Here is a 22,689-nt window from a genome sequence, read left to right as displayed (position 1 = left end):
GAAACATTAGCTGTGTTACTGAGAGAAAGAGAGGAGTCTTAATAAAAAGTAGGAGGCTGCATCCTCGGGTAGAGGGCGTGTTATTTGGATTATTGTTCAGTTCTTTCATAAAAGAATTCAGTTCTTTGCCTCGAGACTATGGATGGGCATTGAAATTTGAAATCTCTGCAGGTGACTGCTTTTTAATAAAATCTTCCTCAAATGCCTGCTGCTCAGGCCAAGCCAGCTGCATCTCTGCTAATTTAACAATGGAACAAAAACAGATGCCAAAAGCGGAAGCAGAAATAATAGTCGCAGACACTGTTGCCCTATTTAATAACAGAAGTAATGGTCAGTGTTTGTTTTTTGTTTTGTTTTCCTCTGTGTCTGTTGCTGACTCATCTGTGTTGTTGACTCAAAAACCAACAAGTGCTGTCTGCATCTAGACATCTGTCAGCCTGGGTAGCTTTTTCCTCTTCTTCTAAACACTGACTGATTCATGATCTTCATGTGTATTCCATGTTCATATCCAATATTTAGCACTCATTACCAGTGCATAACAACAAAGGTCTTCTGTGTGTGTGTGTGTGTGCGTGTGCGTGCGCGCGGGCGCTTGTGTTTGCGTTTGTGTTTGTGTGTGTGTGTTTGTGTTTGTGTAGACGTGTATATAGACATATAATGCGAAAATGTTCTTACTACGATGGCTTCAAACCAAATTGTGTCCACAAAACCAAAGAAAGACATGTAAACACACACAGTCACTGTTGTTTGCTGTTGTACTTTACTCATCTCCCTGACTATGCCTGTCTGGAATTCACCTTCAGACAATTCCATGAATTCCATGAGCGGGAGAGCCTGTTGTTACATTGAAACATGGTGGTGGTGTATTGTATTGTAAGTAATGTTATGACGACTTTTACTGGTATTTACTTAATTACTTATCATCCATACATTACCACTGTGAAGATGTTGCACCATAGGGCAGATTTCCACTACTGTACCTTTTGATACTTAAAGGGTTAATACCCTTTAAGGTATTAAAGGGTATTAAAGGCGTCTGGAATCGCCTTTACACCAGACAGACTGCCTGCCCTGTTAATTATTCAAATATCTTTTCTCAGAAGGTGTTGTGTTGCTTTAAGCTGGCCAGCCATGCATATGTTTCTGAGCTGCATAATGATACCAGACTACAAGCTCTCCGTCTCCCCTTTGCTGTGGGCAAGGACACTGAGAGTGAGTGACCTGGTTTATTCATAGCAGTCCCTAACAACACTGCTAATGTTTTGAAGCCTAAGGGATTGCTAAGCAGACTTCCTTACATTAAGCACATGCCTGACTCTGTTATTGTCTGGCCCGCTATTTCCCAGTGTTTAGAGGTGATTAACGATACCTCTGAACTGGGGCTTCAGCATCTTCTAGGAACAAAGAAAAACAACCATGATAGTGTTATGACCGGCTCACGGGCCACAACAAAGAAGGGATACGCACTGTCAACTTAACCATAATTAACCAGTTTATTTGAATAAAGAGAGACAAATAACCAGGGAGTGTGAGGATTAGTGTCAGTTGTCTAGTGTAATGGAAGTGTTGGTGTGAGAGTAAGATAATTGCCAAAACCCACCAGTGCGCACAAGAAAGGCAGACAGCCTCCAAATAGAGCTTCCCCTCTATCTATCTGCCTAACCAAAAATCTAACTACATAACTCCCCCCTAGTCTTCATGAAGTGTGACGGAGGGTATTTGTGTACATAAAGCCCGCTAGCGCAGGAGAAGCGACCAGAAAACTGGCAACAACCCCAAAACTGCGGAAGCGCTACTGAGCAACATAAAGGGAAAGGAAAAAGAGAATCTCTAACTACCGTGCCCCAACACTGTAATCCCACTCTGACGAAACCCAAAAGGAGAGACGCCTCTACACTCTGCCAGGGGAAACACTCCTCCAATTAATGCACACCCTTGAACAGGAACTTACCTTCTTCAGTCTTCACCACAGTCTGCAGCTGAACAACACAGCAGCAGAACAAAATCAATCTCCTGCACAGAAAAATGCGTTATCAAACAAACTAATCATGCCAAACTCCAGGGCGTCCCCCAGAGCATAGCAACTACACCATTTAAGGTTAATGACATAACAAGAGAAAACCCCTACCTGGCCAATTTATCAGTTGCGCACGGGAAAACCACTTCCCTATCAACAGACATCCAAAAACAGCCCGCTAAACTGGAAAGAAACGCACTCTTGTGTACCCAAAACTGTCAAACACTGTCAAACTCAACTTACTCAAATTTAACCAATTTACCAGAATTAAGCAGAGGATGGACGAGCCCACAATTTGTAATGACCGGCTTACGGGCAACAACAAAGTAGAGAGACACACAACAACTTAACCATATTTAACCAATGTTTATTCAGATAAAGAGAGAGAAATAACCATGGAGTTTGAAGATCAGTGTCAGTGGTGTAGTGTAATGCATGGATGTGTTGGCGTGATTAATTGGCTTGTTGTAAGTGCAAAACAAAAGATAATGCAAACAAAAGTTGATGCTGGGCACGTGGCATGTAGACAGGCACCAGCACACCACGTGAGACCCATGGGCAGGCGGGGGGTCAAATAATCTTGCTGGACACTGGCCAAGTGTTCCACCTAACAATCATTCCTCCTCAGCTTCCACCCAAAGGAAGCCCTACGACAGCACACAGCAACACAGCACCACCAGGAAGAGGGCCTAGGGCTGTCACAATAGCAATACACAAGTTCAGTTGAGTTGAAACATTAGGAATTGACTCATTTTACATTTAAACTCCCTGAAACACTTGGACTCTGGGATGCTGCAATTAATAATTAGTTTTAATTAGCAATACACAAGACAAAGGAGGGCTTTAATTGGCTAGCCTGAGGCCTGATGCCCAATAAAACATTCTTTAGATTCAATTATAAACTCCAATTTCCTCTCTGAGCCAACTTTTTTACATGTTGTTATAAAGCAAAATTAAAAAAATATTTTTAACACTCTATACACTTCCTCTAAGTCCTCTATCATATTATAGCCAAAAATAAAGCCTTTCACCAGCTGAAATCAAGGATGAATGAGGAAACTTGACCCTTGTCATGAAATACAGAAATATAATTGTTAAATTATCAGATGGAATGAGAGCTGGCCTTTAAGCAGTTGTCAAGTATAAGGCATACTTTCTCATCTGTTTGGAAGGAAAATATTACTTTGACTGAAATAAAGATGCCTGAATATCACTTTAGACAGGAGCATCATTCGTATGACAGGTCTTTTTATTTATTTAATTTTAAAAAGTCTATAATGTGTGCTGATGGGAAGTTGGTATTATATTGCACATATAAGCAGCCTTTGGGGTAGCTTAATATAGTCACAGTGTTGCTGTTCAACTCCACACAAAATCATATTTCCATTTGTCAGTTTATACTAAAATAAAATACATGAATGAAACTATAACTGCGCGGCATGTAAACATTAGCTTTGACTCCTAGCGCGTGTATGTGACTCTTCTTCACTTTTGTCAGTTTGTTGCCTGTAAAAATGAAGATACTTAGAGTATATGTTAAACTAATGGCGGGTAGCTATACAGTAAACACACAATACTTGCTAATAGGATACATTCATTGCTGGTTATGGTCTGCACATGGGATTTATTGACAAGAAAAATATAGAATACCATCAGAATTCATCTGTCAAATCCCATTATTGAATTTTCTTTGACATCAGCCGTTAGAGAAGAGACATATTTGTTAGTGATGATGGTTGTTTTCTACAACAGCCACCAGATGTTAGGAAAGATTATTTTAGTATTTTAATGATAGTACATACTGTAGTGTAGCACTTGACTAAATGTACTTTTAAAAACCCCGTAAATATACATGTAAATTTTGTAACAGAGTCTAGTGTAGAAATAGGGTGGTACTTTGGCTGTCTGTTGTTACTATGATGTAAAAGAATACAGCATTTTCTGGAAAGAATAACTAAAGGGCCTGATTTTGCGTTCCAGTCATATGTTGAGTTTGTAGGACTGTAAACCATCAGATTCTTGGCCTTTTTGCGGTGTACTACAGGTGTGTGTGTGTGTGTGTGTGTGTGTGTGTGTGTGTGTGTGTGTGTGTGTGTGTGTGTGTGTGTGTGTGTGTGTGTGTGTGTGTGTGTGTGTGTGTGTGTGTGTGTGTCCTTCATGCATAGAGTGCCAGCAACAGAGCAAATATTCAGAGGAAAATGAGTCTGTGTGTAAAGTGACTGGAGTGATGTAATGTCTCACATTCCTTCTGTGAGAGTTCCTTCCCAAATACCCACACAACACACCCAGACATATACAGACAAAGACACACATAAGGGAGGCAGCAGTGTAAAGTAGGGTTAAGAAACCTGTTTTTGGCTGTCAGCCTAGGAGTTCAGTGAAATACAGACTTCGGTACAGTAAGGGAAAAAAATATATTTTCCTAGGTTTTCCTAACATATGAAAAGTAAAATAAAAAAGTGCACACCAAGTTGGTTGTTTTAGTTCAAAGAGATTTCATTTTATCACATGATGGATTAAAAAAAACTTTTTATAAAAAATGTAATTCAGACAACACAGTGGATACACTGAGGTTTTTGATTGTGTTTTAAAAAAAAAAAAAAAAAGCAGCACTCAGTGCGTCAGACATGGGGAAATGCATTCCCCAATGAGGTACTTCGTAGTGAATTGAAATGAGTGAAGCGCAGATTATAAAAGAGGACAAACATTAATTTCAGATTTGTATCAAAAATTAAAAACAAATGTTGAGTCATATTTTTCTCTGCATAGACAGCCTTAAGTATTTCAAACTGTTACTGTGTACAAATTCTGGCCAGTATCGGCCTTGGCGGAAGCTTGCACATGTTGGCCATTTTGGTATAGTATTTGAGACGATACTGTCATTATATTCAGTGTCTATTGAATAACTGTTTCCTTAGGTTGAACTCTAGCTCTGAAATCTAAGATGACCCTGGCAGATTTAAACTTTCTAAGTCTTTGGTTAATACAAAACGCCAGGTTTCTTTGTCTCTAAAATGGGACAAAAGTGTAGGAGATAAATGATTTAAACCTAAATGACCTTTTGTTGTTCATCTCTGCTGTGACGTTTGCATAAAACGCAAGTTAAGCAGCAATTGTAACTCTTTATCCCTTTCTTCTGTCCTCCCTTCTTCCTCCAGCCCTCCAATGTTACTGTGACCGCTGCAGTGCCAACTCCAGCTGCACAACTGATGGCGTCTGTTTTGTTGCCATCCGCAAGTCAGGCAGCCGGCTGACCACCGAGCAGCGCCAGTGCGTACATGAAAACGAACTGATTCCGCGAGACCGGCCATTCATCTGTGCCCCGTCCGTCAAACGTGACACTGGTATTTACCCAATGTGCTGTACCACGGACTACTGCAACAAAGAGCCCGACCTCAAAATCTTCCCTGGTAAAAACACACACACTTGCTCATATACTTGTGGAGGCTCTAGATCGTCTGTAGTGTCTCAAAAGGCTTGGATTGTGCACCACCATCATTAACAAGTAGCATGAGGATAAAGAAACAACAAAAGTATAAAAGAGGAGTATCTAGCCATGTGTTGCTAAGAACAAACAGCCCTCAGGTGTTCGTTCCACCTGATCACCTCAGTGATGAGTTCCTCCCCTCTATTTGAAGGAGTGCTAATCATTAGCCGGGGTTCCTCCCTGGCACATTATTGGCCACCCCTGATATTATTTAATGACAATTAAAAATTTAAAACTTTGTTTCAGTTTAGTATGGCCACTTTCTCTATGCACCAGAAAATTAACACTGCAAAACATAATCAATTATTCAAAATTCACCCATTCTGAAAACTGATTCATTAAAAATGTTGAATGTATGAACAGGATTCTTTTAGGTGTGGTCTCTCACTCTCAGACAATTGTCCATGGTGCATGATCTAAGTCAGATCTGATACAAATGAGTACGTAATATGATACACTGCAATTCAAAGCCAGTGCAGTTCAGCTGTGTTTTAATAATGCTTCAGCACAAATTGATTTGATATTCCTACTTGTTTGTGAATAATTTGTGAATAATCATTTTTTTCCCAGTACAGTGATGCTATCTGGGTATTATTTACTTCAGTTCGTGGGTCAGTGTCATCCATCTTAATTAGGTATTTAGTTTGGTAAGCTATATGGGCACTTGTTTTACACTTTATGGCTTCAGTATATCCTTCAACCATCAGGAGTTAGGGGCCAACTGGAAAAACTAGCGTTACTGTGCCTGTGCCAGTTACTTTACAGTCAATGCAAATGTCGCTTTCTCAGTAGTGACATTTGTGTAGCCCCTAGAATATTTTGATCTTGCTGCACACTTTTTATACTGCTGATGCAATTTTAAGATTTCAGGCAGTGCTGGAGGATGGCAGCTGTAGTCAGCTTGAATTCACAGCAGTTTCACTGGATTTTAATGTTGATTTCAATGTAGAGTCATAGCAAAAAACACTAATAGAAACTTCTCAAATTAGCATAATTCAATATAATCCAAAAATGATCTGTATGTTCTGTATGTGATCGTTACCCCGCTTCTAAATCACTGAATATGCTACATCGATCAGAGCCTCGGAGCTAAGAGGAAGTAATGGTGCGACACAGTAGTAAAGAAATTGTATTAGACTACATTTTACACTGGTTTCTATTAAATTGGTTCCTAAGTGTATTTGTCAAGAACAACAGAAAGGTATTTTTAATTTAAAAAAAAATGGACAAACATGGTCATCTGTATTTAACTCGGTGCCCAATGGCACACAAATGTTTTTTACAGCAAGTTTCATCAGTTCACACAATTACAAAGATATCTATGTTCAAAGGCCAGGTAATACATTACAATTCATTCAATTACAGTGTATAGGAGTTGTCAGTCAGCACTGTTGAAAGGATTTCATTGGCTGTCTGTGTCCAGCTTTTTAATCAGAAGTTTGGCAATGAGCACCACATTTGCACTCACAGACTTACCGCTGACTCTGTCTCCATGCTGGACTAGCTAAGAAAGTTATGTGTTCTTAAAATAAAGATGCATTCCCACTACCACTGAAGGTGGTACTGAGATCTTACACTGTAGTTGCATTTTAAACTAATTAATTAAAGTGCCATCACTGTCAGTTAATATATAAATCTGTGTGTGTGTGTGTGTGTGTGTGTGTGTGTGTGTGTGTGTGTGTGTGTGTGTGTGTGTGTGTGTGTGTGTGTGTGTGTGTGTGTGTGTGTGTGTGTGTGTGTGTGTGTGTGTGTATAAATGTACGTATACACTGTGATTCTCATGCAGTATTTGACATCTGGGTCTTTCGCACTTGGAGAAAAGCTGAAAAAGTTGTTTGCTTCAGTAGATGGACGATGGATGTGGAATTAGTGTATGTTTGTATCTATATGTACATGTCTTTCTATGGTTGTTTGAAAAAAAATTTAGTTTGAAACAATAACTGTGAGGACATCTTTGCCAGTCCTCACAGATCTGGGTTGGGCATTTACAGTAGTTGTGATGGTTAACGTTTGCTTGAAGTTAACCTTTCCGACAGTGTGGCCTCAATTGATATCTCACATGTTGATTTAGATATTGTTCTCGCATGCCCAGATGTTAATCTCAGAGCCAGATATAACCCACTACACTCACAGGTCATATTAAAACTTCTGAACTGTTATATATTCTAATCTAATCTGTGCGTCTGTCTCCTTTCTGTCCTGCAGTCCCCACCGTAAAGCCTCCTCCCCTGGGCCCCGTGGCCCTCGCAGCAGTGATTGCCGGCCCAGTGTGTGTTCTCTGCCTGCTTCTTGTTGTGGCGTTTTATGTTTGCCATAGCCACAGGGGTCTGGGGGCTGGGGGTGCCGGGGCCCACCATCACCACCACCACCGGGTGCCCAACGAAGAGGACCCCTCCATGGACCATCCCTTCATCACTGTTGGAACTACACTGAAGGACCTCATCTACGACATGACCACCTCAGGCTCTGGATCAGGTGGGAACCCAGGGGTCCTTATGATCCTTATGTAAACTATGTTCAGTTTACATAAGGATCTGTTTGGCTAACATTAAGTGTATTATTTTTATCTTTACTTCACAAAAGTAACTTTTACTTTAACAAAGCTAAAAGTTTACATATGTGAATTGTAAAAAAGTATATAATATTTTTATTGTTATAACTCAGGGTTTATAGCTGAGTTATACTGTATAGTGTTACAGTGTTTGGAGCAGTTTTACATTCTCCCTCATAGAGCTAGACTGATAAATCAGCCAGACCAATATATCGGTCAATATGGGCTTATTGCAGATATATTGTATCAGTGTATAGCGTATATATCAGCCAGTGAGTAATAAAAGAAGAGTCAGTACAGAAATGCCAAATTAGGTATTTAGAAACTGTGTCACCATGACATAGTTTATCCACCAGAGTACTGATAAGGTAGTTTTTACACTGTAAAGTGTTTCTGCTTAGTCAAGGTCTTTCTCAGAATAAAAAAAAAATTATTGTGTTGCTCACAATAAAATAAAATAAGCACAACAAAACAAAAAACCCCAAATCTAAGGGATCCGTATCGAGATCTTTCAGAGAATCGGATGTTGGAGTGGAGACAGGAGAGTCAGCACAGAGTTATCTTCTCTGTGTCATTGGTATTATTAATTTTGACTTACAGTAGGACACATGATCTCACCACAGTAGCTCAATATAATTTGATCCAAATTATTTATGTTTATTTTTCAGGGCAGGTGATGTTGGTAATGATGAAGTCCAGTTTCCCTATATATTCAACGCTCAGACTTTTCCTTTTTATAGTTTTTTCTCAAATATTACTTTTTTTCAAAATATTTTTAAAATCTCCTAAGATTTTGAGATTTCATTCTTGAAATATTCAAAACATATTCTCATAGTAATATGACTTTTAAGATTCATGTTGTTTTAGTAGTTTCAGGTTTATTAACTGTGGTTTTTAGTTTTTTGACATTGATGCTTCTGCCTCCTCTACAACAAGTTAGAAGTGAATTTAACAATTTTCAATTGTAATTAACTGTGACATTTTCCATGAACTTCCTCCTCCTTTCTTGTTCCTTTTATCCATCTTTTCACCTTCCTCATTTCAATTTTTTTCATAAACTAACAATATATTCCTTATCACCATGTTGCTTCAGCTTTGAAAATGTTTTTATTTTTGTTTTTTTCTTTCCAGGCCTGCCGCTACTGGTTCAGAGAACCATTGCCAGGACCATCATCCTCCAGGAGAGCATTGGTAAAGGGCGTTTCGGAGAGGTGTGGCGGGGAAAGTGGCGTGGTGAGGAGGTGGCTGTGAAGATTTTTTCCTCTCGCGAGGAGCGCTCCTGGTTCCGCGAGGCTGAGATCTACCAGACCGTGATGCTAAGACACGAGAACATTCTGGGTTTCATTGCCGCTGACAACAAAGGTGAGAAACCTCCAGAAGGAGCTCTTAGAGGCTGAATTAAGAAAAGACTACACATTTTATTGTGGGGAAGGAGTTAGGGTTGGCATACAGTCAGGAAGAATAGGATCTAAATCCGACTAGAGCCAGCTGGAAGAAACAAAAATAATTTAACAAAGAAATGAATTTAAGAATGATGAAAACAGATTGCAAAGTTCTGAGGCAAAATAAGTGCCATCAAAGACCCAAGATTGATTAAACCCTATCAGTTCCAAACCAAGCAAATTATCCTCACCATTCTGAGCTTATTATCTGCAAATGACAGTGTGAGCTGATTTAACTGCAGATAAATCATTTTGTCAAAGTAGAAAAGCAGGTCTGTTTAAGGTGAAGGTAGTGCAGACATGCATTCACTGTGAATAGACAGGTTGGTTGACAGTACGGGGGAGTATCAGTTCACTGTGAAGAACAAGCAAACATTACCACACAGTTCAACAGCTCCAAAAGTGTGCGCGCACACATAATTTTACTTCTATCTTTGTGAGGACACTAATTCACATAATGCATTCCGTAGCCCCTCTAACTCTAAAAATATCCTAAAAATCACAACTAAATGCCTAACCCCACCCTTGCCCTAACCCTAATCTAAACTTAATTCTAACCTGAACCTTAAACTGTGTGTGTGTGAATATATTTCTTTTTTCATACAGCCATTTTAATACATAGTTGCTTATTTTTACAAATAAGCACATAAAAGGTCTTGAGTTGATTCCAAGGATTGAATTCACATTTGGTAGCTGATCAAGGGAACTCTCAACATGCGGTCCAAAGAGGTGTCGATGCAAATGAAAGAGGCCATCATTAGGCTGAAAAAACAAAACAAACCTACCAGACAGATAGTAGAAACTTTAGGAGAGGACAAATTAACAATTTGGTACATTCCTAAAAAGAAGGAATGAACTTGCGAGCTCAGCAACACCAAAAGGCCCGGAAGACCACACAAGACAACGAAAGTGGATGATTGCAAAATTCATTACTTGATTAAGAAAAACCTTTATCGCCATTTAGCCAGGTCAAGACCACTCTTGAGGAGGTAGACGAATCATTGTCAGAGTCTACAATCAGGACACGGCTTCGCGAATGTAAATACAGAGAATTTACCAAAAGTTAGAACACTGGTAACACTCAAGAACTGAAAGGCCAGATTATATTTTGCCAAAACATATCTAAAAAACCCTCCCCAGTTCTGGAACAAGATTCTTTGGACAGATGTAACCAAGATTAACTGGTACCAGAATGATGCTGCAAAACTGATAGGACGGTTCTTCACAGTACAGATGAACACTGACAGAAAACATACTGTGAAAGCAACCCAAGACTTTATCAAAGCATAGAAACAGAATATTCTTCAATGGCCAAGTCAGTTACCTAAACTCAACCCAAATGAGCAATCTTTTCACTTACTGAAGACAAAACTGAAGGCAGAAAGAACCACAAACAAGCAGCAACTGAAGGCAGCTGCTGTAAAGGCCTGGCAAAGCATCTTAAGGGAGGAGACTCAGCATTTGGTGATGTCCATGGGTTCCAGATTTCAGGCAGTCATTGAGTGCACAGGATTTTCATCCAAGATTTAAAAAATAATACTTGTATTTATAATTATGTTGGTTGGTCCAATTACTTTTGAGCCTGTGTAAATGAGGGAATATGCATAAAAATGTCTGTAAATCCTAAACTTTTAATGCAACATTTTTGTTAAGCCCTTGAATTTAAAATGAAAGTCTAAAATTCGATCACATCTTGATGGATTTGTTTCAAATCCATTGTGGAGGTGTACAGAGGCAAAATTACAACAATTGTGTCACAAATACTTATTCACCTAACTGTATATAGTAGCACTCACACGGCAATTGATGGTATTTCTGAATACCCTAAAATATTCTGAAAATAACTAAATGATACATAATGACATGTAGTGACTGTGCCTGAAGATTAAATCAGTGAGAATGTAATGAAGGCAGTTTCTTTCTGCCTACAAAACCATCTCTTCTTTATCTCCTTATCTCCTTGCTCATCTTCCTGTCTGTGTGCAGATAATGGGACGTGGACTCAGCTGTGGCTGGTGTCAGACTACCATGAACACGGCTCCCTGTTTGACTACCTGAACCGATACACTGTCACTGTGGAGGGCATGATCAAACTGTCCCTGTCCACAGCCAGCGGCCTCGCTCACCTCCACATGGAGATAGTGGGCACCCAAGGTAACACACATACATTCATATTTGTTCCCAGCACACATACTGCATGCCTTCCTGGGGATGCGAATAGAAATGTGCAAAACCATGTATGCATTTTTACAATTAATAGTTCTGTATCATGGATTTTCTTACAGATTTTAAAGCACAGTACAAATAACAGATTCTCCTAAATCACATTATTTAACAGACAGATTCTTACCTCTGTAAAACTAAACTGAAGAATTAAAAAAAAAAAAAAAGAAATGTCCTTAGGAAGATAAAGAACAAATGTCTGAACTTGATTGGACTAACCAAACTGCTGAATTGGCCACATCCTCATTTTCTAAAGCAAGCCTGGCCAAAACTGCTGTTCATTAGCATTTAGCATTTTTTGTCTCTGTGCTGCAAACTGAGGTGAAAACTTATCCACTGTAGTTTGAAATCTTACAGCTTGAGTGAAATTTTGAAGTTCCTTTGAGTTGTATGAATGTATAGAAAAGAGAGCGTACAGCAAAGAGAGTGTCTGGATGAAAATAAAGAGTTCCTCTTGTGTGGACATCAGGCTCAGCTGTTACACACAAAGGCAGTGCTTACTGTCACAATAAACGTCAGTCTGAGAGCTCACCCTTTACTGCTTGAGGCCAAAAGACAAACTTAAAAACATCTCCAGCACCCCCTTTACATGAACCCATTTCAAGCTTCTTGGGTGTGTTGACTAACTGTCTAATATAAAAAAAGCCACGTGTAATTGCAACCAAGAACCACTGGAGATGGATTGAAATTCGAAGCACATTTTTTTCAGATATCGAAATAGTGTTAATGTATCCTTTTCTCTTAGACGCATATACAGTATAATCTTTACTTCTCGTAAGTATAACTACATCATTAAGCACTCTGATGAACTGACCTAAATTCAAAGCATGTGGTGATAGAAATTTTTGGTCATACCCAGCCCTAGATAAAAAAAAAAGCTGTATTATATCGAAGTACCAAGTATAAGTAAAATTATCATCACCAGTTTTTTTTCCTTTTTTTATATTCAGTATTCTCCTATAGCTCATGCATAGAAAGCTCAATTATTCATATTACGTTTCAGTTAGTGCAGGACATTTGTTAAATACATGACTCTCTGTCTCCAGGTAAGCCAGCTATTGCCCACAGAGATCTGAAGTCAAAGAACATCCTAGTGAAGAAGAATGGGACATGCTGCATCGCGGACCTGGGTCTAGCTGTCCGCCATGACTCAGCCACCGACACCATCGACATCGCTCCAAACCACAGAGTGGGAACCAAAAGGTAACTTAAGCCTTTTATAATGCAAACAGGTTTTTATCGGATTACTATAGAGCATTTGACTTATTTTTTGATTAGCTTTTTTCCATTTGTTCTGATTCAGTCACAAGGTAACTGAAATCATCTGGCTCAGCCATTTTGACACTGTGGGTTATCTTTCATTATTACACAAATAACCTTTTGGGATAGGCCCCTTTTGCACAGGCGTTGTGGCGTCTCTGTGAGGAAGTGTTGCGGTGTTTTACAGCACATCTCTGAGCTTCAAAAGAAGTCACCAAAATGAATTAGGGGTGTCAGGCCATTAAGTGTGTCAGCAACTACTGTCATTTTTGGCTAGACTGCCATTCCAGACGGTGGAGACATGGTACATCAGAGATGGCACTGTGTGTTTACACTGACAGCCTTGGCCACTCAGAACCTCAGGACATCATGGACCTTGAAATAAGCATCTGCTAAGTTGCCAAACACTCTTTCCAGGGCATCCACAATGTAGCATTGAGTCTTTCCTGCCTTCTTCATGTGCAGCTTAGGGACATTTAGAAAAAAACAAGTATAAAAACCAACAGGGTTAACATAGGAATGTGTTACTGATTTCTGTTGGCTTTTTTGTGAAGGTACCAGTTTCTGATGCAGTGCTCAAAGAGACGAGGGATGTGCCAGCGTACGGGTTTTAACTTATAGATAAAACAATTGGTCAATTACGGGATTTGTCTGTGACAGAAAATTAATCAGCATCAGTTTTAAAAATTGATTAATTAAAGCTTATCAAATATTAGTATTTGCTGGTTTTCTTTGTCTTCTTTACTAGTAAACTGAATATCTTTTGGTTTTAAACTTCTGTAGAGACAAAACAAAACACTTAAATATTTCACCTTGGATGCTGGGAAGTTGAAGTAAATAATTTTCCACTGTTTCCTGACATTTACAGACTGCATGATAAATGGATTTATCGAAAAAAAAAAAAAAAAAGACCAGATTAGTCAATTAAGAAAATTAGGTTAGTTAGTTGCAAACTTAGGTGAAATGTACTCATGGTAACAAAACTATAAACAATTCTAAATTACTGTAACGACCAGCATTTTCAGAGGGAACTGTGTACATAGCTCAGCTTATCTGCCTTGGTTAACAGTTTTATTTTATTTAGCCACAGGGGAGTGCTCTTCAACTGGTCAAACCACAGCAGGACCTGCAAAGCTAACTGTTTGTCTAACTCAAGCTACTTTGGCCATGGTTTGCTGTGTTATCTTTAGCTAGCCAACCTAGTGAAACATATTTTTGGGTGCTGGGTCATAACACTAAGCAAGAGAGAGAGAGCACGTTGACACGGCAACTCTAGTCTGTCTACTAACTACTTTGTCTGCGGCACTCAGCCCCATGCCCACTGGTTTCTACTGAAGATGAAGTGGATCACAAATATATAGTTTTACTTTTTATCAAATGTCACTCAAACAGGAGTTGTGCATATGTTGAGGACTGTTTTCAGCAGTGGATTAATCCACATGTGGTGCTCTAGTGCCAGGGTCCCCAACCCCCGGGTGGTCCGCGGGTCCTTTGGTACCGGGCCGCACAGACAGAATAAATAACTTACATTATTTTCATTTTATTTATTATCCGAGTCTGAAGAATCTTTTATTTTGAAAAATGACATTCTCTCCGTTACATCCGTCTGTTCTTCACTCACTCTTGACGCATGTCAAGATGCTTGTCTCGGTCACGTGACGGAAAGCTAATATTAAACCCATATTCAGCGACATATTCAGCCTGCTCAATGAACTCAATCTGTCCCTTCAGGGGAAAATGACAACTGTCTTCAAGTTGGCAGATAAAGTAGCTGCATTTAAAGCCAAACTGGATTTGTGGAGACGACGCGTGAACAGAGGCATATTTGACATGTTTCAAACATTGGCGGGGATTTTGGAAGAGACTCAGCCTGAGCAGTCCTTCTCCCAGCTGCTGCACGATCACCTGGCTTTGCTTTTAAAAGAGTTTGAGCGCTACTTCCCAACCACAGAAGACTCACGAACTGACAAGGAATGGATCCGCGACCCATTTGTCAATAAACCAGGTGAATTTAGCATGTCTGTGCAAGAGGAAGATCAGCTGCTGGAGATCACACATGACGGCGGCCTTAAAAGTCTGTTCGAGACATCAACTCTGCTGGTATTCTGGATGAAAGTCATGGCAGAATACCCTGAGATTGCCACAACAGCACTGAAAACCCTGCTGCCATTCCCGACATCATATCTATGTGAAGCGGGCTTTTCTGCAGTCACAGCAACCAAAACAAAATTACGGAGTAGACTGGACATAAGCAACACACTTCGGGTGTCATTGTCTCCCATTAAACCTAGATGGGACCGTCTTGTTGCAGAGAAACAAGCTCAGGGCTCTCTCTCTCTCTTGATTTAGCGTTATGTTGAGTTATATTTTTTCATGTACTTTATATTTGTTTTGTGGCGTATCTTATTTTGAAGGCATGTTCAAGTGTTACCATAGCGACCATAGTTACATACAAGTACACAGTAGATTCATGTTTATTATTATATTTACAAAATACCACATGTTTTGTGTTGGTCATATAATTTTATTTTGTTTTATTTATCCGCCACACTTTGAAGGCCGGTCCGTGAAAACAATGCTTACATTAAACCGGTCCGTGGTGCAAAAAAGGTTGGGGACCCCTGCTCTAGTGAGTAATAGGGGCAAGAGGGCAGTGTAAGTGGGATTCAAAAGTGGGAGTCAAAATAAACTACAGACATGGTGATGGCATGTTCCCTCATCACCGTGTGTTCATGGTAATGAAGGAACATGTCACACAGTATGTGTGACTCATTTTTGAATCATTTCACACTGGCACATCTAAATCATTCAGTGTTTACACAATGCATGGTTAGTTTGACACAAATCAACAATTGTTTAATTCATGTTTTTGTTTGTGTTAGGTTAGACCTTTAAATTTACACATCATATATTATGATACATATATACTTATTTCACATCAAGCCTGATTTCATGTTAAAAGTATTGATTTAAAGATGCAATGAAAACTTAAGTGAAATACGTAGTTTGCTGTTTCAGTAACTTTGTTTTAAATTCCCCTTTTTTAGCATTCATACTCTCTAATTAAGGTTTGTAACACACTGTAATGTAGTCTCAAGCAGATATGTGTTTGTTAATGTATTTGTCAACAACTATGACTCCTTCTTTGCGCACCAGTAAGTGGAGGCTGCTGTATAAACAGATAATGACTAGTAATAATGAACATAATAAAATACTGTTGTATTTATATAAAATATTCATTCATAGAAGAAGATATACTTGTTGACAAATACTTTGCATCAATAAACACTTAAAATGTACTTCTGTTTACAACTATTTAAAAGTATGTTTGTGGATAAATGTTTATAAATGTATAAATTATTTAATTGATACACTGTTTAATAAGGCTAAATAGAGCAAATTAAAATAAAGTGTTTCCCCTGTTCCTTCTGTGGGTTCCATAGCATCGTATGACACTTCTAGCCCTCTAAAGGTGTTTAGGAGGCACTATTCTACAATCTTTTCTACAAGCATATGAAGTTTTTGTTTTTTTGTTTAACCTTTAAAAAGGTTTGTACAATGGATTGTTTTATCAGCTTAGACTTAAGAAGCATTTGGGTAACAGGGCCTTGGCTCTCATTCAAGACTAAGAACCAATTTATTAGTGCACAACATTTTGCTTTGTACTCCCACCTGTGCACACTGTGGGATAATACCAACACATCTTAGCATGCTTTTGCTGGTCTTTGTATTTTCCAGCTCTATACTGTTTTTCCAATAATCCCCACTGTGTTTCACATTATCCTTTCAACGACAGGTGCCTCAATGTCTGATTAGTATCGTAACAATCCATTATCTTTCTTCCCAGGTATATGGCTCCAGAGGTCCTGGACGACTCCATTAACATGAAACACTTTGAGTCTTTCAAGCGAGCTGACATCTATGCCATGGGACTGGTCTTCTGGGAGATCGCCAGCCGCTGCTCTATGGGAGGTGAGGATCAAATGAGAGGGGGTGGAGGGGGGTGAATCGTTGAGTGAATGAATGGGAGGTTGACAGATTAATGAAGGGAGTAATGGATGAATTGAGCATAAGAGGAACAGTGTTAATTATGGAAGTGTTAACACACCAGTATCTGCTTAGATGGAGAGGTGGATGCACGATCAGACAGTCTGAAAAATGCGTCATGTAACCACCTTATTTTAAAACCAGAATATCAACAACCTATTTTTTCTGGAAGGCATCCATGAGGATTACCAGCTGCCCTACTACGACCTGGTTCAGTCAGATCCATCAGTGGAGGAGATGAGGAAGGTGGTTTGTGAGCAGAAGCTTCGTCCCAACATTCCCAACCGCTGGCAGAGCTGTGAGGTAGGACATTTGTCTCTGTATCTGTATAACTCACTTTGCAAAGATGTTGAGTGTTGAGTTCAATAAAGGAATTGGGGTTAGACTGTGGAGAGGCCTCAGTCAATCCATGCAGTTTTGCTACCTACATATACTGTAAATATGGAAATGTTGTTTTCCCAAGGTGTCCAGTAGTCTGTTGTTTTCAATTGGTATGATAGTCTGAACCTCAACGCCCTAGAGTCCTTCTCAATAACACCACTCAATCATATGATATACACTTACACACACATGCGCTCACACACACATGCGCTCACACACGCCCGTGCGCAACAAACACAGACACACACACAGGAACACTCATTCCCACAGTCCCCAGAGAGGAAGAAACCGCTCAGCTTGCAGAAGGATTAAGTGTGTGTTGTATCTACTTCAGTCTCTGGTTTGAGGTTTACTGTACTATAGACACACAGGCACACACATTTGTGTTATCACTTTGTTTACTTTGTTCGGAGTAATTATGATTTTAATTTCAGGACATTCTGATAAATTTTGGCAATAGTGCTGTGTGTAGGCAGAGACATGATTGTTAGGTCTGCAGTTTGTCTGTGATTTTTAAAAATGTGAGCAGTTGAGATCAACATAATAAAAAGTACCACATTTGATACAATTTTTGACTGACATTTTGTAGCAGTAACTGTTCAATGTATTCTCATTTTATTAGTGTTTTTCTATAAGATATTTTTCAGGGCACATGTACGCAAACAGTGAAATAGAGGATTTGACTTCTGGCTCTGTTGTTATCAGTGAAGATGATGCCACGGGCTACAGACCACCACTTGAGGCTAACAGTTAGACATTATTTGATAGGGTCCAACATACACCGATCAGCCACAACATTAAAACCAGTTACCGGTTTTAATGTTGTGGCTGATCTAATGCTACATTGAACGTTGTTTGAGCAGTACTGGTCAATTTTGGCTGCTATCAGTGAGCTGCACATACACCCCTGTGTAGCCTAATGCAGTGCAAAACAGACATCAGGACATAGACAATGTGATCTAAATGAGCTGCTTTGAGTTAGTACTGCTTTGTTTTGATTTTGGATTGAGATATGTGGATATACTTTGGATTTCGCCCATTTAACAACTGTGTTAATTTTAGACAACACTAGATGTTATGATTTTTTAATGATCTATTAATTACTATGCACAAATTATTGATTCAAGAGAAAATGTGCACTTTTTTTTTAACCATGACAGCTCTGTACCCTTCATATTTTTCAGTTTACACCTTTAAAATATTTCTGTTACCATTATGATCAGTAGTACTAAATTTGTATGTGGGACTAAGTTAAGTTGCAGTATATTAGATTTCAGGCCAGCTCTAGCTCCATTCAGCTAGCTTTGATTCAGATTGGACGACACAAGCTCCACCTTTTGGCTGTTAGAACCTGACTTCTTACAAGTAGCCAACTCTGCTGCCCCAACACACTTCTTAAAGCTGTATATAAATGCTGGAACAGATCAGGATGCACAGAGTCATTGTCACATAATGTAAGAACTTACCTTCTGACATATATTTTGACTCCCAATTTGCAGCCTATCCACCTTTTTGTCTGGCAGCATACAGACAACTGTGATATTTGTAATCTGGAGTGAGTCTGTCTTCTTTTTGGGATAAAATCCTTGATTGATCTCCCTCAGTTTAATAAACAAGGCTTGTATGTATCATAACGATTATGCATCCACAACTCTGACCCAAATAAGAATGACACCTGAGCCAAAGGCAGCATATTGTGGACCTGTGGATTGTTTTTCTGCCCAGGTACTTTCTACAGAGAGCTTAGCAACATCACTACCTTGTGTTTAAATTAAAATAGTGAAGGCTATATTCCCTCCATGTTTTGTTTTCTTCATCTTAATGGCATCTCAATAGAGAACTGATGTTCAGGGTTATTTTTTGTTTCAGCTTCCAGTTCTCAATTATTTCTTTGTAGAGAGTTTCTTTTATAATTTCGAAAAGCTACATCATGGTACCGTGGTTTTCCATCTATGTTCTAAACTAAATTATATCTACAAGGGTAGTAACATAATAATGAATAGAGCCTTCAAAATATTAAGAGTTAATGTACAATTAACAGATGTGATTAGCATTTATAGTGCATTCAGAAAGTATTCAGTCCCCTTCACTCTTTTCACGTTATGTTGCAGTCTTGTGCTAAAATTAATTTAATTTTCCCTCATCAATCTACACTCAATACCCCATAATAAACAAACCAAATACAGAATTTTAGGCCTTTTTTGCAAAAATTTTTTAAAAAGGAAAAACTTAAATATCACATTAACATACGTATTCAGACCTTTTACTCAGTACTTAGTTAAAGCACCTTTTGTAGTGATGACAGCCTTGAGTCTTCATTGTTACGACCCGACAGGATTAGCAATGGATTTAGAGATTTTCTGCCATTCCCCTCTGTAGATTCTCTCAAGCTCTGTCAGGTTGGATGGGGACTATCGGTGGCCCGGTCTGACGTCCTGAGCGCTCTGGACAAGGTTTTCATCAAGGATATATCCGTACATTCCTCTGTTAAGCTCTCCCTCAACCTTGACCAGTTTTCCTTTCCCTGCTGCTGAAAAACACCCCAACAGCTTAATGCTGTCACCACCATGCTTCACCGTTGGTATGGCATTGGGCAGGTGACGAGTGGTGCCTGGTTTCCTCCAGACATGATGCTTAGAATTAAGGCCAAACAGTTCAGTCTTGGTTTCATCAGACCAGAGAATCTTGTTTCTCACAGTCTTAGAGTCCTTCAGGTGCTTTTTTGTAAAATGCAGGCGGGCTTTCATGTGTCTTTCACTGAGGAGAGGCTTCCGTCTGGCCACTCTACCATAAAGCCCAGATCAGTGGAGCGCTGCAGTGATGGTTGTTCTACTGAAAGGTCCTCTCATCTCCACACAGGATCTCTGGAGCTCAGCCAGAGTGACCATCGAGTTCTTGGTCACCTCTCTTACCAAGGCCCTTCTCCCTCGATTGCTCAGTTTGGCTGGTCTGCCAGCTCTGGGAAGAGTCCTGGTTGTTCCAAACTTCTTCCATTTAAGAAATATGGAGGCACTGTGCTCTTGGGAACCTTCAATGCAGCAGAATTTTTGTAGGCTTCCCTAGATCTGTGCCTCGAGGCAATCCTGTTTCTGAGCTTTGCAGGCAGTTCTTTCAACTTCATGGCTTGGTTTTTGCTCTGATATGCATTGTCAGCTGGGAGACCTTTTATATAAGTTTTTCTGGCCCCGATCTCAATTCGAGTCCTTTTCATTAATTTTGGATATCTTCCAATAATTCGTCCGACTTGATATTTGTTAGATAGCCTATGTACACCGACCAGCCACAACATTAAAACCAATACTGGTTGTAATGTTGTGGCTGATCATTGCATCTTTGACCAGTAATGGCGGCAGCATGTAGAGAGCACACAAACCAGCCACAGCCAAGTTTAATTTAGGGCTGTCATCAAGTTACGCAAGTTACCGATCGTTAGGATCCGTTTGGGACTTCTCCTTTAGGTTTAATATTCAGAAATTAAGTGAGACTCATCCTCAGTATCTTCACTAGTTTTTACACCATCTGTTGTGCAGTGTAGGGTAAATCTGAAATGTTGTTTCAGTGGTGTTAGGGACAGTCTTAAAAGTACCTGCAGAATGGTCAAGAGAGCTTTTTAAGACTTCTGTCGATAGCTTTCATCACTACATTAAAGTGTGTAACTGTCCAAATACTTCTGGTCTTGACTGTTCTTATTTATATTTTTAGATTTGAAATACAGTTCATTCACTATAAGCAATTGGGATCTGGTTTGACTGTTTGGTCTGGAGGTAAACATAGGAATGTTTAGATCAATTCACATACATCATACACACACAAATCCGCTCATATTCACACAATAATGATGTAGAAGGATCCACAGACTGCAATAATGATACCACTCATGCAGACTGATAAACAGGTTTAGTGAGTTGATGCAGATGCAGACCCAGGGAGTTTTTGTAAACCCAGCTCAATCAATTATTAGAAAAAATTTGTGAGTGCTGGTTTACCACTCTACCTCCCTCTGAATAGTTGCAGAACCCCAGAATTTGATGCTTTTAGTGTTAATTCTGTCTTTTAATTTCTTTAGATCACTTTTAGCTGTATTGCTTTGTTTATGCTCTTTTGCAAGTATAGTTTGTTGCTTAAAAAGAAACTTTTTTGCAAGAAAAAAAATCTTAATGAGCTACATGTCCTTAGCAAAGATTCAGAAGAAGTATAATTACTGCCTGAAGTAATAGGTTTCCAATAATAGCATGTAACAAATTTTGCTGTCCTTTAACAAGAATTAAGTTGAGACCACAGCAACGCTTTATAATATGTACATATAACTTTCAGTCAAGTTGTATTGGAGACTTTGTGTTAAATGGCCCGTTAATATTTTGATTGTTCTATTAGTATTTTATAATTAATTTAGTCACAGACAAACACAGAGGAACAAACACAATCCCATAACTTTTTCAATTTGCTGGGGGATCGGAGGGTATAATAAATATATACAAATAATTTTACAATTAAGTCTGGAAAGATGCAACAATATTATCAAATCCACTGCAGTCTAACTCTTGCAATATGAGTCAGTCAGAAAGTAACCAGAGAAAACCCTTCACATTCAAAAAGAACATTGTAGAACAGCCCTGCAATAAATCAACCCTTAAAATGTTCAGTTTTGTCAGATTTTGTAAATACAGTAAGTGTTTATAATAGGTTGTATACTACCATTTTAAATACATTTGTAAAGAAAATATTTGGAACATCTTTGCACACAAAGCAAGCCAAGTACTGCCTAACATACTTTTTTCAAGCCCAAAGCAATCTTCTACATTATATGCTGTGCGTTATAATAACCAGCAAAGGTCTCAAATAGACTACATTTAGCTATCACCGACTCATTCAAATTCCACAAGACCTGAAATATGTATGGCAATTAAGTTGTGTGTGTTTTAACATGGATGAAATGTTTAATACACCGAAACAAAGAAACTTAAGCAAAAGGTTGGCCAACATAGCTGACTGGGCTACTGACTCTCAGTGAGACTAAATCCCCATCTGCAAGTAATGTTGCAGTGTCCCATTGTTATGAGATACTGATAGATAATGTTACACCACTGCCTTAAGTAGTTGGCTTAATCTTGTAATTAAAGTAACGTTATTTAACACCTTAACGTTAGGTTACCTCAATTTTTGTGTGGTGCGCCTTCAGATTTATGGTTTTCTTCCCAGTGAATTTGTAGCCATTTGTAGGAGCTTCTCTCCTGACAATACTACACACTCACTTTTTCTCTCTGTGGCATTATATTTAAAG

The 22,689-nt window shown here is 39.0% G+C and overlaps 1 protein-coding gene across 1 annotated transcript in view; it reads left to right on the top strand.

The window, feature by feature from the left end:
- tgfbr1b (transforming growth factor, beta receptor 1 b) overlaps positions 1-22,689 on the top strand; it is a 61,962-nt gene that overhangs the window by 32,069 nt on the left and 7,204 nt on the right. The window contains exons 2-8 of the mRNA XM_040126842.1: positions 5,176-5,427; positions 7,710-7,979; positions 9,187-9,417; positions 11,484-11,651; positions 12,767-12,923; positions 16,828-16,952; positions 17,200-17,330. Coding sequence (XP_039982776.1) covers positions 5,176-5,427; positions 7,710-7,979; positions 9,187-9,417; positions 11,484-11,651; positions 12,767-12,923; positions 16,828-16,952; positions 17,200-17,330 — 1,334 coding nt within the window. The remainder of the gene's footprint in view (positions 1-5,175; positions 5,428-7,709; positions 7,980-9,186; positions 9,418-11,483; positions 11,652-12,766; positions 12,924-16,827; positions 16,953-17,199; positions 17,331-22,689) is intronic.

The sequence above is a fragment of the Xiphias gladius genome, chromosome 5, assembly GCF_016859285.1.
Source record: "Xiphias gladius isolate SHS-SW01 ecotype Sanya breed wild chromosome 5, ASM1685928v1, whole genome shotgun sequence".
Taxonomy (NCBI): domain Eukaryota; kingdom Metazoa; phylum Chordata; class Actinopteri; order Istiophoriformes; family Xiphiidae; genus Xiphias; species Xiphias gladius.
Note: the sequence above shows the minus strand (reverse complement) of the source record. Positions and strands in the feature narration are given on the sequence as shown.